Genomic DNA, 14,208 nt, shown 5'->3' with positions numbered 1-14,208 from the left:
CAGATTTTAATTCATAGTTTATTCTGTTCATATAAATTTTAATGTGTTATACCATAGCTTGTTTAATTAAATCAACCGACTGTGAAGGACAAATATTTTATTAGGTCATTCTAAAAATATCTTTGCCAGAGATTAGTCTAATACCGACGGTAGATGACAGTTTCTGTCTAGTCTATAGTGAAGATTTGACAGATTCAAAAGTCAAAACAAAAAGACCAAAAACTATTATAGGTTATATTTTCATTTAATACTTTCTTTTCCATATTTAGTGTAAATATTGTAGCCTTAATGTTAGGGGGTATCGTTTTAGGTAGGTAGGTATGTAACGAATTAAGTGCTATACATACATATACATCGGTCACGACTATCTCCTATCAGGGTAGGCAGAAACAATGGAACGCCAAATGCTTCAATTCAAGCGCTATAATACTAATAATTTATAAATGCTTAAACTATTGTAATCTGCGAATGAACTAAACATGATAAATGTATAAAGTTCTAGATTTTACGCTAAGGAACTCTAAAAACTATATTTAAAACTCACGTAGGTCGTCGTAGTTAAACAAGTTATTGTTCCTTGATTTTTTAGAGATGAAAATGTAATGGTAACCTTCGTCTGTATATTATGGTATACGTTGAGAAGGAAGTCGGCTCAATACGCTCAACGTAAAGTCAACGTATCCTGATAAAGTATATTGTTTAATGGTTGATAATGCAGGGGGCCACGGGGAGGTCGACATGACAAGATATATTACTACCAATGAGACTGGTAGTCCGATTTACTAACAATCCCTTCCCCCGCTAAAGAATATTCCTTTTATGTGTTACTTGCAACAATACACTAGTGGGCTATAAATATATGGGTTATTATTATAGTACCATACCATTACTGAAAACTATTACCGTTAATCATATAGCTTTTCAATTATCATCATTATATCAGCCGTTAACTGCCCGCTGCTGAACATAGGTCTCCCCATATGGGGGTTTTTACCAGTAGTTACCACACTTGGCAGGTGTTTTGGCAACCATAGTTATGCTTTGAATATGTTTGAAGAGGGACGCTGCTGCCTATCCCTTGACCATTTAATTCTTAGTCGCCTCATACGACACTCATGGATTAGAAAGAGGTAGCCCATTTTAGGCCGAGACCACACAGTAATATGGGTTATAGATCTTTTGAATCTATCTTCTTACTATTGAGATACACTTATAAAAAAATAATCTAGCTGTTTAAGCCGTACTTTTTTTTACATTAGACTAATTAGTAATATTGTGATATAATGAATACTGGCAATCAGTAGATGTGTAATCTATAAGTTATAAATTGTCTATAAATAGTAATGAATTACCTGATTCCTAATAAGATAATTTATCTATGTGATGTTGCAAATATCATAGTCTTATGCTTGCTAAAATGCTTTAAGAAGATATTTTGGGTTTACCCTCTTTTTCGGAGTTTATTATCTATTATTCCAGTTATAACAATATAACATGCTATGTTGTGGCGTATCCATCATTTTTATATTACTTACTTAGCAGTAGGCAATATTTAAATTAAGTAAACAATCCGGAATCATAATCATTTGAAGAGTTTAAAAATATACACTGGACGTATTGCAGAGTCATTCTTATATTAACATTCAAACTATCGACACGTGACACGACATTCAAAGTGATCGTGATTGCGTAATTCGTTGGGTATACCGCGGGTGATAACAAAATTAGATAAACTACGAAGGTGCCTAAACAGCACTTATGTTTATTTCTCTTTTAGTGATAGTGGCGTTTGTCAACCAGATAAGTGCGTCTCAAGAAACAGCAGAAAAAATGGCACATAAATTACCGTCAAAAATGAAGGCTGTTGGTCTTTATAAATATTTACCAATCACTGATACGAATAGTCTTCTCGATTTAGAACTGAGCTTGCCAGAACTGCGGAAGAGAGATGTTTTGGTCAAGGTAAAAGCGACTGCTGTTAATCCCATTGACACCAAACAACGCGCCCCGAAGCCTAATGTTGAAACAAATCCAAGAATTTTAGGATGGGACGGTGCTGGGGTGATAGTGGCGAAAGCAATGAACGCCGCATTATACAACGTAGGTGATGAAGTATTTTTCACAGGAAACCTAGGAAGAAATGGTTCTAATGCAGAATACATAGCTCTTGATGAAGTTCATGTGGCACGAAAACCGACAAATCTGACATTCGAACAAGCCGCTGCTATGCCGTTAACAAGTGTAACCGCTTACGAGTCCTTATACGACCGTCTATTGATATCCGACAAAGACAGAGGGAAATCAATCTTGATTATAAACAGCGCTGGTGGTGTGGGTTCCGTAGCTTCACAATTGGCAAAACGTTTGGGACTCAAAGTTATTGGAACTGCATCTCGATCAGAAACCAAAGCATTTTTACTTGATAATGGGGCTGACATAGTACTCAATCATACTCAAAATTTGTTGCCGCAGTTAGAAGCTAATGGATATGGTAATGGACTAGATTATATTCTAGTTAATTATGACCCTTATCCATACTGGGATACACTAATGAAAGCAATCAAACCCCAAGGAAAGATATGTTTGATAGTTGACAGCAGTGGTTTAGTTGACATAAAGCCACTAAAAGAGAAAAGTATTACTCTGGTTTCAGAACAGATGGGCACAAGGATCAAATATCAAACAGAAGATATATCTCGACATCAAGAAATTTTACAAACAATTTCACAGATGCTTGAAAAAGGAGAATTGAAATGTACTCTTACAAAAGTCATGAAACCAATTAATGCAGCAAATTTAAGAGAAGCTCATAGACTTTTGGAAGAACAACATTTAATTGGGAAACTGGTTTTGTCTGGATTTTAAGAAAGAAATTTTGGCTATTGTGCTTTATATGAACAACATAACACATAATAATCGAATAATATTCTTATAATGTTTAAGAAATATATGAAAATAAATAAAACATGAAATAAATCTGCTCTTATTTCACTTTATTAATTTGGAAAATTATTGATTGATGACTGATTGAGTACATTTGGATCAAATTCCTTACCACTAAATGGCGATCCAGGAGCATTCCAAGCTTTCTTTAGTATTTCCATATTACGTATTTCGTCACTAGTCGGTAGACCCTTTAGTTTTTGTTCCTGATTCCATTGTAGCTCTCTTACCTAAAATTTTATAGTAAAACATTTGTCTTGTTAAATATGATGGAGTTTAACAACTTACCATACCAGATGTTGATACCAGAACAAATACATAGACAGGCTGAATTTCCAAAAATTATAGTTTTGGCTCCTATTAATTCTATTAAGACACCTCTAGCAGTCACACACATACTAATTAAAGTAGCAGAATTAAACAAAATAATTTAATTAAATAACCAGTGATATCAAATTAATTATTAATAAAATTTTTGTTGCATTGCCATACATAAAAGCTAATGTGTGAAATAATATTTATTTACACTAATTTATAAGATACATGGATAATATAATTTCAATATTACCTTATCTATGTGGTCTTGAGGTAGTTCATTTAAAGGTCTTGAACAATCTATTTTTGACAGATCAATTGGCTCTTCATTATTTAATAATTTATTCCACCAGCGCTCTTGCACTTTTTCTGAAATTATTGTTATTAAGAATATTATAATGTTAGACATTTGAATACACAAACTAAATTATAAATCAAAGTTGTTATTTACATGAGTATTGACTATTTGATAATAAATGGCATAGAAAAAATAAAAAATGAACAAAATTATGATGCAAATATCATACATTTGTATATTAGCAAATGCTAATATACAAATGTATGAAATCATAATAATTGTTCATTAATAAAACAATTTTATATTTACCTAAATGTATAAGCAATTTCCTTTCACTAACACTCCAGAAGCTGTCAATTGTTTTAATCTTATATGGTAAAGTGTCTTTAATTATTATTTCACCACTTCGGCTGGCCACACAAATGTCAGCAGCGTTGATTGTCACTTTGAGATCTTTAGAAGTTTTTATTTCAGGTGGTAATTTCACTATCACATCTAAAGAATGAAATAGATATATCAATATATAGACCAGAGGTTACAGTGACTATTTACTATGAGTTGGGCTTGTTTGTCACCTTCATGGTATAAAACAATCTTGGGGTTGCAAGCAATATAGTCTAAGCATATGTCTAACTTATATTAATCTAAGTAGATAATGTTTCATTAGGAGTAAGTGTTTAAACAAGTAGATAATGTTTAATAAAATTACTATTTGATACACAGCAATTATCCTTGATTAAAATAGTATATTTTTAGACAGTGTGGGATATAATAATTCATAGTACCACTTCAACTCTAATCAAAGGCCACAATATTACTACTATTATAAATGTGACTATGAATGGATGTTTGTTATTCTTGCACACAAAAAAAATATTAAATAGATTTTAAGTTGATACACTTAGTAAATAGGATATTTTATAAATTGATTCATACAGGCAGAGCTACAGATAGTAGATAAAATGTATTGGGTGTAAGACTTAGCTATTTACTACCTTCATAATAATAATTATTTTACAGTATTAGATATCCTTACTAAATAATAATAATTAATGTGAAAGTAATTTTGTTTGTTACTTGTCTTGGTGTTTCAAACAATTATTAATTTATAATCATAAAAAAAACATATAACATACCCAACTCCATAATAGTCTGTGACCAACAATATTTCTCTCTATCTGCTCCATTATAAGTCTCACTATTTTTTTGTGTAGGTATCACAGGTGGAGTATAATTATCTGGAATTGTTTTTGGCTGATTTTCTACAACTTTTTTGGATTGTGGTTGGTTTGGAGGTTCCTGGGGTAATGCTAGAGTATTGTCAACTAAGTCAGTGCTCTGTTCAGTGTCAGTGTTAGATATTGAATCAGCATTAGCTTCCTCGACTTCGTCGGCAACAACTTCTACTTCCTGGGCTACTGTGGAGCACATAATTTCGTTGTTTAAATCAGAATTCAAATCAGGCTTTCGAGCACCGTTGGGCATATTATTATAGTTTTTTGGGTCGCATTTTCTGAGAACTTTTAACACAAGCTCTTCTGCAACTCCAGGTGGAAAACCTATGTTCTCGTAAGGCCCTTCAGGAACTAGATAGAAATCCGTTCTAGAATGTTAGAGAATATACATAAATATTAATACATATTTATTGTATTAGTGTTTATAAAAGCTAAAAAAATTGTTTAACTTACCGTCTAGCTAAAAAATTAAATATAGCCGACAAAAAACCTAATATAGATTTTTCATTAACAAGAATAGACGATAGTACATCGTCATACTTATCGAAGCTATGAGCCATCACTAGGTATTAATTAGTACTGGAAATATCGTAGGAACACTAGTTTCAATTTATAAAACAAAAAGGATAGTACAATGCAAATTTAATACGTATTTATTTGAATAGCAAACATCAGGAAACGTTGACACCTAAAAACAATTCTTTTTTTTTTTTTTTTTTTTTTTAGTACGTTTGTTCCGTTTGGAACAGGCTAAGGTCGGAGACCATGCTGCCTAGTCTTCAAAAAGATAATTTGTCTGGAATAACAATTCTTTATTATGACAGCTAAGTTAGACAGTTGACAGATTAAATATAGCCACAGACCGCAGACGAATGCACAGTTAATATATAGATTAAAAAGGAAGTAATTTTTCTAAGAATTAAATTGTTCCTTTCTCACAATTAGTGTTAGATTGATATAATAGAGTTAAAATAGAAACGAGGTAGAATAATAATTACCATCGTAAGTACTATACATGTTATTATAAAAAAATTCTGTGATGCCAAGCTACACCAACGATTTTAGTGCTAGCATCACTAAAACCAGTTTTTTTAATTTGCATTCCCGCCACTTGGAGGACTAGTCTCGCTTTCGAAAGTTTCACATCCGCAAGAGAGCGGCTAAGCAGGCAAGCAAGGCAATTCGAAGTAGGCAAAGTCTCGCGCGCGAACTCGGTACGCTGCAGGCGATGACCGCATTCATATGAGTTTTTATTATATCGTGAGTGTGCTGTCAAGTTCTCCGTTTCGCTGTGTGTTTACGAAAATGCTTCATAGGTGAACAATTCTATTATACAGTGTTGTGATTGTGATATTCTCTTTATATTCTTATCTTACTGTCTCTAGAAGATTTAAAAAATGCCTTGCTCAGCGGTAACTTTGTCTATAGCGACCATTACAGCAATCGTGGCTGCAGCTTTAATGGCTATAGCATTTTCAACAGATAACTGGCTTTACATAGAAGTAAAACGCAGTAATATACAGGTATGTTATATTTTTTTTCTTTGTACTTATAAATTCTTGTAATAGATAGTTAGTGCTATAGCGTGAATTAGTATATGATGTAAATTTCATAAATTACAAGTGGTTTAGATTTGGCACATAATTAAATAGACGCTAGTAATTAATTAATATTGCTGACAACTGCTGACTTGCTGGCAAGAGAATCTGTTGCAACGTACCTACCTTATTGAACAAGTATCTACCTATTCACTTGTTGGTAATTATTGTCTACATCTACCTCACCAAATTATTATTTTATGAAGCCAAGGCCATATAGGTAACTACTGATATATTTACATTTTTGGACTCTAAAAGGATAATATAATAATTACACATACATATATGATAACATATTGGAGAATACTTTTATATAAAATAAAGGAAATAAATGATTGTTAATACTGTGCGTTGTAATTTTTTTTATTGTCCATTGTTTTGTAGCAATAAATTATGAATTTAAAAAATATCAAGGTAAATATTGAAATCGATTGTATAATTTAGTTCTTACAATATTATACTTGCGTATATATATTTATAAACATTATAAATAAAATATCTAGTACAAAATTTATATATTTTTTAAGATTGACCAATAATAGGTGCTTACTTATAGATACATATTTTAAAGTTGCATATATAGTATTACCCAGTTTAATTCGAAACTGAATTAAGTTGGTAAGTCATTGTAACACGTATTCTTTTGAGTCCTTGCTTCGGCACCGTTAGAGCAGACACGTTACGCATAAATATGCACGATCAATGCTACGAACATAATGTATGGTTAACTGTACCACCGTGCTCCTGCTCACCCACTTGTCTAGATGAAGAAACATGAGCTGACGACCGATAACATTATCGCTGGACCCCAAATAACATTTTGCTTAGATATCGTGCATGGCGTCTTGTGTTAGGAATGTCGAAATAGAAAACACAGATGCCCATCTATTCAAGAGTAAGCAAATATCTATTAATTTAGGTATAACAAGAAATACATTTTACAGCAATCGGTGGAAGGTTTTGCTCTTCCTAAACAACAAAAAAATTGTTGATCTTACGTATTCTATACCGTTTAAAATCAGCGACTACTATCATAAGATAAATAAGAAAACATAAAAAAGATCCAAAACGAGATGTTTCGTAACACCTAAGGTTCAATAAGTAGAATTTGCTTTGTAAAAAACGGCTCTTTACTCCGCACACAAAAGCGGAGACTTTATTCGTCATGAAATAATGTTGATCGACACGCAGGTATAAACCTTGTCGAGTTCTTAAAAACTTAGAAATAGACACATTAACACGACATATAATAAAAAAAAGAAAAATCAAACAGAGAACCTCATTTAGAAGACAGTTTAAAATGAACGAGTCAGTATTATCTCTTGATCATTTGTAGTTACGCCATAGATTTTTCGCCACTTACTAGCAGCTATTAGATGCCGCAGGTCATTGAAGTAACATATACGACCTCAAGGCTGCAGGTTGCACTATCTCTTTATGTGATGTACTCCCATCATTTTATTCACTTATCAATTGTACTAAAGTAACGTACGACATCTAATATAAAAAGAATTAAGTAATTTTCAACATTAAACAAAATATGTAGTTTGAAATTTTTATCAAACTAGCTAGGTGCAAATTCTAATATTTACAGAAACTTGTCATTCCCTTAACGTTGTATCTTTTTGCTTACAGGTTCTGGTTTCTATAATTCTCAACCTTTTTTTTGCTCGAACTCGTTGAGACTCGTTGACTAAACTTTTACCTGCTATAGGATATTTTTTTTACCTTTGCGTGAAGGATTCGTTTCCAAAGCTACTTGCTTTAGACATGCTTACCATCACGTTGCTCTTTGGTGTGATTATAACAAAGATGTAAAATCTTTGCATGTAGTAAAGGTTTACACAGTTACAGTAGGTGGCCAAATTATTATACTCATTTGAAAAAAAAAATAGTTTTTCGTGCTTGTTATGTGTTTTATCTATAATCATGTCTAGTTTAAACAATATTTATTGTCAATTATATTAGTTTATGGGTTAAATAATATAAATAAAAACTATAATGTGCGAAAAAGGCTATATATTTAGTAATATGTTTTTTTATTTAATACTTTGTGAAACCTCCTTTCTGGGCAATAACGTCTTGTAGGCGGCGCGGCATACTAGAAATGCAATTGGATGCAATTTCTTGCAGTGATGGTGTATTGTACCATGCTTTTATTATTTTTTCTATCAATTCTACTTTCGTAGTTATGACCTTTTCCTTAGAAATTTCTTTTGAAGAGCAGCTCAGACATTTTCTATCGGGTTTAAGTCTGGCGAATTTCCAGGCCAGTCCAAAATAGTTATTTTATTATCATTTAAAAATTTTATGACTTTTTTGGCCTTATGGCAAGGTGCTGAGTCCTGCATGAATATACAGTCGCCGTCCGGATACCATTCGGCCATCTGGGGAAAAAGACGAATTTCTAAAACTCGTAGGTATTGGTCTTGACGCATAGTTCCCTCAACTAAATATAGTCGACCATTCCCTTTTGAACTAATCACGCCCCATATCATGACGGACAAAGGATGTTTAATTCGTTCCACAACACAACTTTCATCATATTTTTCATTTGGCCTGCGACGAACAAACTGGGAATTGTCCTGGAGAATTTGAATTGACGATTCATCGGAAAAGCAGACCTGTAAATTTAATAGATTCATGTTAGGATCACTTATTTCATATCAAAATTGAAAAAAATACAATTAATATGACTTGATTACCTTCTCCCAGTCTTTCACAGTCCAGTGTTTATACATTTTAGCAAATGCCAATCGTTTAGCACGCATTGTCTGAGTCAACTTAGGCTTTTTCAAAGGGCGGCAACAATTGAAATTCAGCTCCTTAAGTCTTCGCCTTAACGTTCTGTCAGACAATGTTACGCCAGCGTCATCTAACAAAGCTTTAATAACTTTTCGGGGCTTTCTGCGATTCTCTATAGTAACACGCCTTATTTCCCTCTCTGTACGAGGCGTCGTAAGGCGTTTTCTTCCACATTTGCCAGCACGTTTTGGTGATAAAGATTTGTTTTCGTCTGTCACTCTCTTTATATTTCTAACTGTGGACTGTGAAACGCCTGCTAATTCCGCAATTTTTCGTTGTGAGTGATTTGTATGATACAAAAGCGTCTTTATTTCCGATCTTTTCTTGGGTGAAATATCGGAACACTTTCCCATGGCTAAAATAATCGATATTTGATGTTAGAATGACAAAACAACATAAAAAAACCAAGTAACAATACAAAAAAAAAATTTATATCCACTATTTATAATTAATAATAATAGAAATATGACATATTACCTTGAATCAAAAGATTTCACAGCAAAAAAAATTTTAAAACACCCTTTTCTAACTTTGTGTTACACGCGCCAAACGCCGGAAAGAAATGGGCGACGTGATGTCCGAGATTTATGGTGTTGCCATGTCAAAATTTTTAATGAATACAAATGTTATTATATCACAAAATATAGAAGTAAGTCCGTAGTAACAGAAAATAACCGAAAGAAGAAAAATAAAGACCAGTGAATTACCGAAAATGTGGAATACTTCGAATGAACATCAAAAAATCATGATGAGTATAATAATTTGGCCACCTACTGTAAATTATCCAAAAAATAATATATAGTATTATAGATAAATTATTAAAAAAAAAACTATTTTATTTAAATACTATCAAAGTAGTAATAGTACTTTAAATATGGCATTATTCTCTAACTATGTAAAAAATATTGAACCATTAACTGATTAACTGTCATACAATGTTTTTTTCAACAAATTCAACATGCAACGAAAATTTCTAGAGGTACTGGTATGAAATTTTGTGTTGGCATTCCTTTGTAAATGTAGGCGAGTGCTAAGAAAAGATTTCCAGAAATTTCTTACGGCAACTAGTTATATGACAGTTCTATTAAGTTCTAATTCCAAGTATTAGACAGTATGAACTCACGTAGAGTTATTAGTAATCCCCAATAATACAGTATAATTAAATCACAATTTTTTAAATGGATAAATATAAACATTAATAGTAAATCAGGCGTAAATTGAACAACTATTACGTTCAGAAATAACCGAATAGTTTTGAATTCGAAGCTCTTATACATGAGCGCGATTCACGGTTATGTTGCGAGCAGCACTACGCGAATTTAAAATATAAGTAAAGCTAAGTAAGTAAGTACAGTACGATTAATGATAGTTACCTATTACTTAATAACTATTACGTTATAGATCATACGGATGGGATGACAATGGAAAGCTCAAGAGAAATCGATCGTGAAAGTGATGAAACCCATGCGAATATTACCGAACATGCATGCCGTAGACGTAAATCAACGTGTTGTGGTAGTAAAGCATTTTGCTACGTAATCGTGATTTTACATGTACTTAGGCAAAATCGCCACTGTGTGTGACAAATTACCAGAGAATAAGATTGACTTTCTTTTAACAGACTCGGACATGGAGCAACCGACTGAATCGCTGAATGTATTATGCAAAGATCAAAGAAAGTAGAGAGAAGGCGGTGTCAGACGATTGTATAAGTTCATTAGAAAATGTGATTTTTATCTCAATAAAACACGGTTATTCGACAGTCAACCGCTTTTAAGATATTTATATTTAACCGTAGCATCACAGTTAGTATGTTAACGTGCTGTTATAGTTTGTTCCAATAGAAGTTAATGAAAATGTAAACAAACAATTGATGCGTCCATATGGCAATCTGCTGATGTTCAATAGTAGTACAAATAAAAAAATATCGATGAATTAATTGAATGATTCGATTTCTTACGAATTTTATATAGAGAGTGTTTCTGTAATACCTACTTTTAACAAAATTTGGATACCTTTCCATTAAGTTATTCATATTTGATTAAAACAATATTATTATACACATTTGTTGGAAAAGTAATCATAATTTCAGGATATCCAAATGTCTTTACAAATTTTCATATTTTAAGTATTAGTAGGAAGTAGGATCAGTAAGTGGAGAAGAGATAGTTATGATTTTATTCGAACTTGATCCTAAATATTAATGCACTAGTAAGATCATCTAGGCAGTTATTTCTAGAAACTTTATAAATTTATGAATTGTTATTTTTAAGAATTGGAAGACAATAACTTCTCATAAACGGTAGACCCGTTTGCACTATCGATATACATTGGCGGGGCACCAATGAGTGATAATAGGTGAAGATGAAAGCAAGTCATTTAGTCCATCGTAGCAAATTCAAGATTTAACCACTATGGTTTGCAGGGGGAACCGCGTGTAGGTTTTTTTAATGGATGAAAATGGAATGGCAACCCTGCCTTCGATATCGGCATAAGCTGGTGGGGTATCAGTGAATGGTGACAGGTGAGGATGAAGGCAGTCAGTTGGCCTACAATGACTAATTAAAAGAATTAACCACAATAGTTTCCAGGAGAAACTGCGTGGAGGTCGATCTGATAGGGTGTATTGCTAGCAATGGGGCTATTAAATCTCATTATTAACAAGCCCTTTCCCCCAGGTCGAGCTGCTAGGGTAGCAATAGCGCTGCTAGAGCATCTCTTTCCCCTCATATATTCTACTAGCACAGTGTAAGGAAGGAGTAGTTCTTTATACTGTGGTATGTATTATAATAGTCTTTATATCCCGAAGTTCCTTTCATATTATATAGGTATGTGTGACTTTTAAAGAAATTTCTTTTTTTTATAATATGACTTGAAGACCTCTTGGCAAAGACCTCCTCTAACGACTTCCATTGCTTTCTATCTTTTGCACATCTTTTGCAATTGTAACCTATCAGCGTCTTATAATTTTGTTCTCTTTATAATTATTAGGTGTATAAAATTACATATACATATATGCACTTGAGTAAAATAAAATCGATATAAGCATTATGCTAAAATAATAATTAAGTACCAATTAATAGTTGCAAACTATGTGGTTGCTCATAAAGATTGTAGTTAATCAATTTTGAAATTATGAATTCCTGTTCTCATTTTCTATACAAATATATTGTTAGTCCTGTTTTTGGGCATTTAAGTAAGATGTTTGTTTAAATAGGGTACAGGAAACCAAGTATTAGCGATATGTAAAAAAGCTACAGCGTCGTTTGTACCTGGTCACCGGATGTGTCGTTTGTCAATTGTGGCTTGCGTTCCAAATACCTTCTCATTTTAGATATCATTGGACAATTTTCATTGTATTACAGTGCGTCATAAGTTTCGTTCGTCTGTTTATTCTTAGATAAGTTTTAATTTGATGTAATTTAACATTTTGTTCAGTAAATAAGTAGCGACTTTAATCGATTAATATGGGACAAACCAACAATTCAGTCATTGGAAAAATAATAAAAAAAAAAATCTGTCACGAAATACAAGCGAATTGGGAACCTCCTCTTTTTTAAAATAGCTTAAAAATAAACACCCGAGATGATTGATGTTTAACAAAATTTGGTTTTGTTTCAACTTTGGTAATGTTTTACTGGTGATGGACTAAAAATAAAATATATTTAAAATTCTGTCCTTTAAATGTAAGAAATAATCAACAATAGGATAAAATATATAGGTACTTAAATATATGTAGATTAATTATCGATATCAAGAATGATCTCTGGTGGTATTGTAGTACGGGAGTCCTATGAATGAATTCCATCCTAAGAATTTTTTAATTTCATGTTTGGATGTTTTGGTCACTTGTGTCGAGTTTCGAAAGCCATCCTCTGATAAGTCAAGTCAGAAGACTTTCCCCTTTATTCATAAAAATATTAAATCTCTCATAAACCTATTTTAGCTATTGAACTGTTTGGTCTCTTTCTTTTGTGATAAATTCCCAATTTGAAAGAAATTAATAATGTAATAGTTAAATTAGGTTTACTATAAATGTAATAGTTAAATTACGTTTGTAGAATGTTTTTGTTTTTATGAGTAAGGAAGAGGGGTTGTATATAATCTGATAATCTGATAATTTTTTATATCAGAGAGCGTCAAACTCACCTGAATAATATGTATATTACATTTTGTATCCTTGTCTAAAACTAAGGTATTAGACAAGGAAACAAAATGTAAGCAAACCAAAAAAAAAAGTAAAATCCAAATTGTTCTTAGGCAAGAACTCTATCGAGATAACAATTTTAAATTAATATCAATAGTAAAATTTTACTTTTTTTCATTATGTTAATGTTGGTATAATAGAATTATTATATAAGTCAGTACCTAGCTATATCAAATGTATTACAACTATCAACAATGGGATATTAAAGAGCTGAAAACGTGCTTTTCTACTACGTTATTACTCTTTTCTCACGACTTCCGTCAACTATACCATACCACCTCCGCTTTCATTTAATGAAAACAGGCCAAAGCGTGTTGGGCGCACATTGATTGGTATTCGTAACCATGTTTTAACTTGGTCCCTCGTGTTTCTTTATACGCTTGAGGGGATCTACGAGAATTCTTTTTAATTTATTTGTTCGATAGACGATTACTAAGAATGATACTAGATATTTAATGAAATAAAAATCGTTACATGTTTTCCCTGGCATTAAAAATACTTTTTCGCCTCATTTGATCAATATAAAATTCAAAAATTTTAATAATATGAGTGTGTTATACTAATTCCATTCGTGTTTCAACCGTGAAGCAGTTGTGTTTGCATGGCTGTGTTTCGGTTTGAAGGGTGGGATATGGCGTGAATTTACTGGGTACAGAGGAATAACACCTGAGTCCTCAGGAATGGCAACGCATGGGGGGTATCATGGGCGAAACAGTATACTCTGTTATGTCTATGGTACTGCTCATGTCTATAGGCGACGGTTACCACTTTCCATCAGGTGGGTCGTCAGCTTGTTTACCATTCTAA

The 14,208-nt window shown here is 32.4% G+C and overlaps 3 protein-coding genes across 7 annotated transcripts in view; 2 read left to right on the top strand and 1 right to left on the bottom strand.

The window, feature by feature from the left end:
* The first annotated feature begins 128 nt into the window (after positions 1–128).
* On the top strand, positions 129–2,976 carry LOC113511096 (zinc-type alcohol dehydrogenase-like protein SERP1785). 4 transcript variants are annotated; one of them, XM_026894697.3, is made up of 2 exons: positions 129–231; positions 1,778–2,976. In XM_026894697.3, exon 2 carries the CDS (start codon positions 1,831–1,833, stop codon positions 2,863–2,865), a length of 1,035 nt encoding a protein of 344 aa, XP_026750498.2. In that variant the 5' UTR covers positions 129–231; positions 1,778–1,830; the 3' UTR covers positions 2,866–2,976. The 4 variants fall into 4 exon arrangements, with proteins under 4 accessions (XP_026750498.2, XP_026750490.2, XP_031765157.2 ...); XM_026894689.3 differs by having other exon boundaries at positions 168–310; XM_031909297.2 differs by having other exon boundaries at positions 172–318.
* Positions 2,977–5,543, bottom strand: LOC113511117 (nudC domain-containing protein 3). The gene is made up of 5 exons (XM_026894717.3): positions 5,245–5,543; positions 4,693–5,159; positions 3,866–4,051; positions 3,512–3,627; positions 2,977–3,173 (listed from the first exon to the last, which is right to left on the bottom strand). Exons 1-5 carry the CDS (start codon positions 5,349–5,351, stop codon positions 2,997–2,999), a joined length of 1,053 nt encoding a protein of 350 aa, XP_026750518.1. The 5' UTR covers positions 5,352–5,543; the 3' UTR covers positions 2,977–2,996.
* Positions 5,544–5,899: 356 nt separating this feature from the next.
* The window catches only part of LOC113513100 (uncharacterized), a 54,784-nt gene continuing 46,475 nt past the window's right edge, over positions 5,900–14,208 (top strand). Inside the window, exon 1 of one of the 2 annotated variants that reach the window (XM_031909313.2) lies at positions 5,900–6,314. In XM_031909313.2, the coding sequence (XP_031765173.2) occupies positions 6,189–6,314 (126 nt within the window). In that variant the 5' untranslated portion in view covers positions 5,900–6,188. The remainder of the gene's footprint in view (positions 6,315–14,208) is intronic. The other variant, XM_052903610.1, reaches the window with a different exon arrangement.

This window comes from Galleria mellonella, unplaced genomic scaffold (assembly GCF_026898425.1).
Source record: "Galleria mellonella isolate WM207_F2 unplaced genomic scaffold, CSIRO_AGI_GalMel_v1 utg139, whole genome shotgun sequence".
In the NCBI taxonomy this organism is placed as follows: domain Eukaryota; kingdom Metazoa; phylum Arthropoda; class Insecta; order Lepidoptera; family Pyralidae; genus Galleria; species Galleria mellonella.
This window is presented reverse-complemented; position numbering and strand designations above follow the sequence as displayed.

Coding starts and splice junctions, on each gene's coding strand:
- LOC113511096 (XM_026894689.3), top strand. CDS start 289: ATGTTAGGGGGTATCGTTTTAG. Junction 311..1,777: donor GTTAGGGGGTATCGTTTTAG/GTAGGTAGGTAT, acceptor TTTCTCTTTTAG/TGATAGTGGCGTTTGTCAAC.
- LOC113511117 (XM_026894717.3), bottom strand. CDS start 5,351: ATGGCTCATAGCTTCGATAAGTATGACGATGTACTATCGTCTATTCTT. Junction 5,160..5,244: donor TTTAATTTTTTAGCTAGACG/GTAAGTTAAACA, acceptor CTAACATTCTAG/AACGGATTTCTATCTAGTTC. Junction 3,174..3,511: donor CTCAAGACCACATAGATAAG/GTAATATTGAAA, acceptor ATAAAATTTTAG/GTAAGAGAGCTACAATGGAA.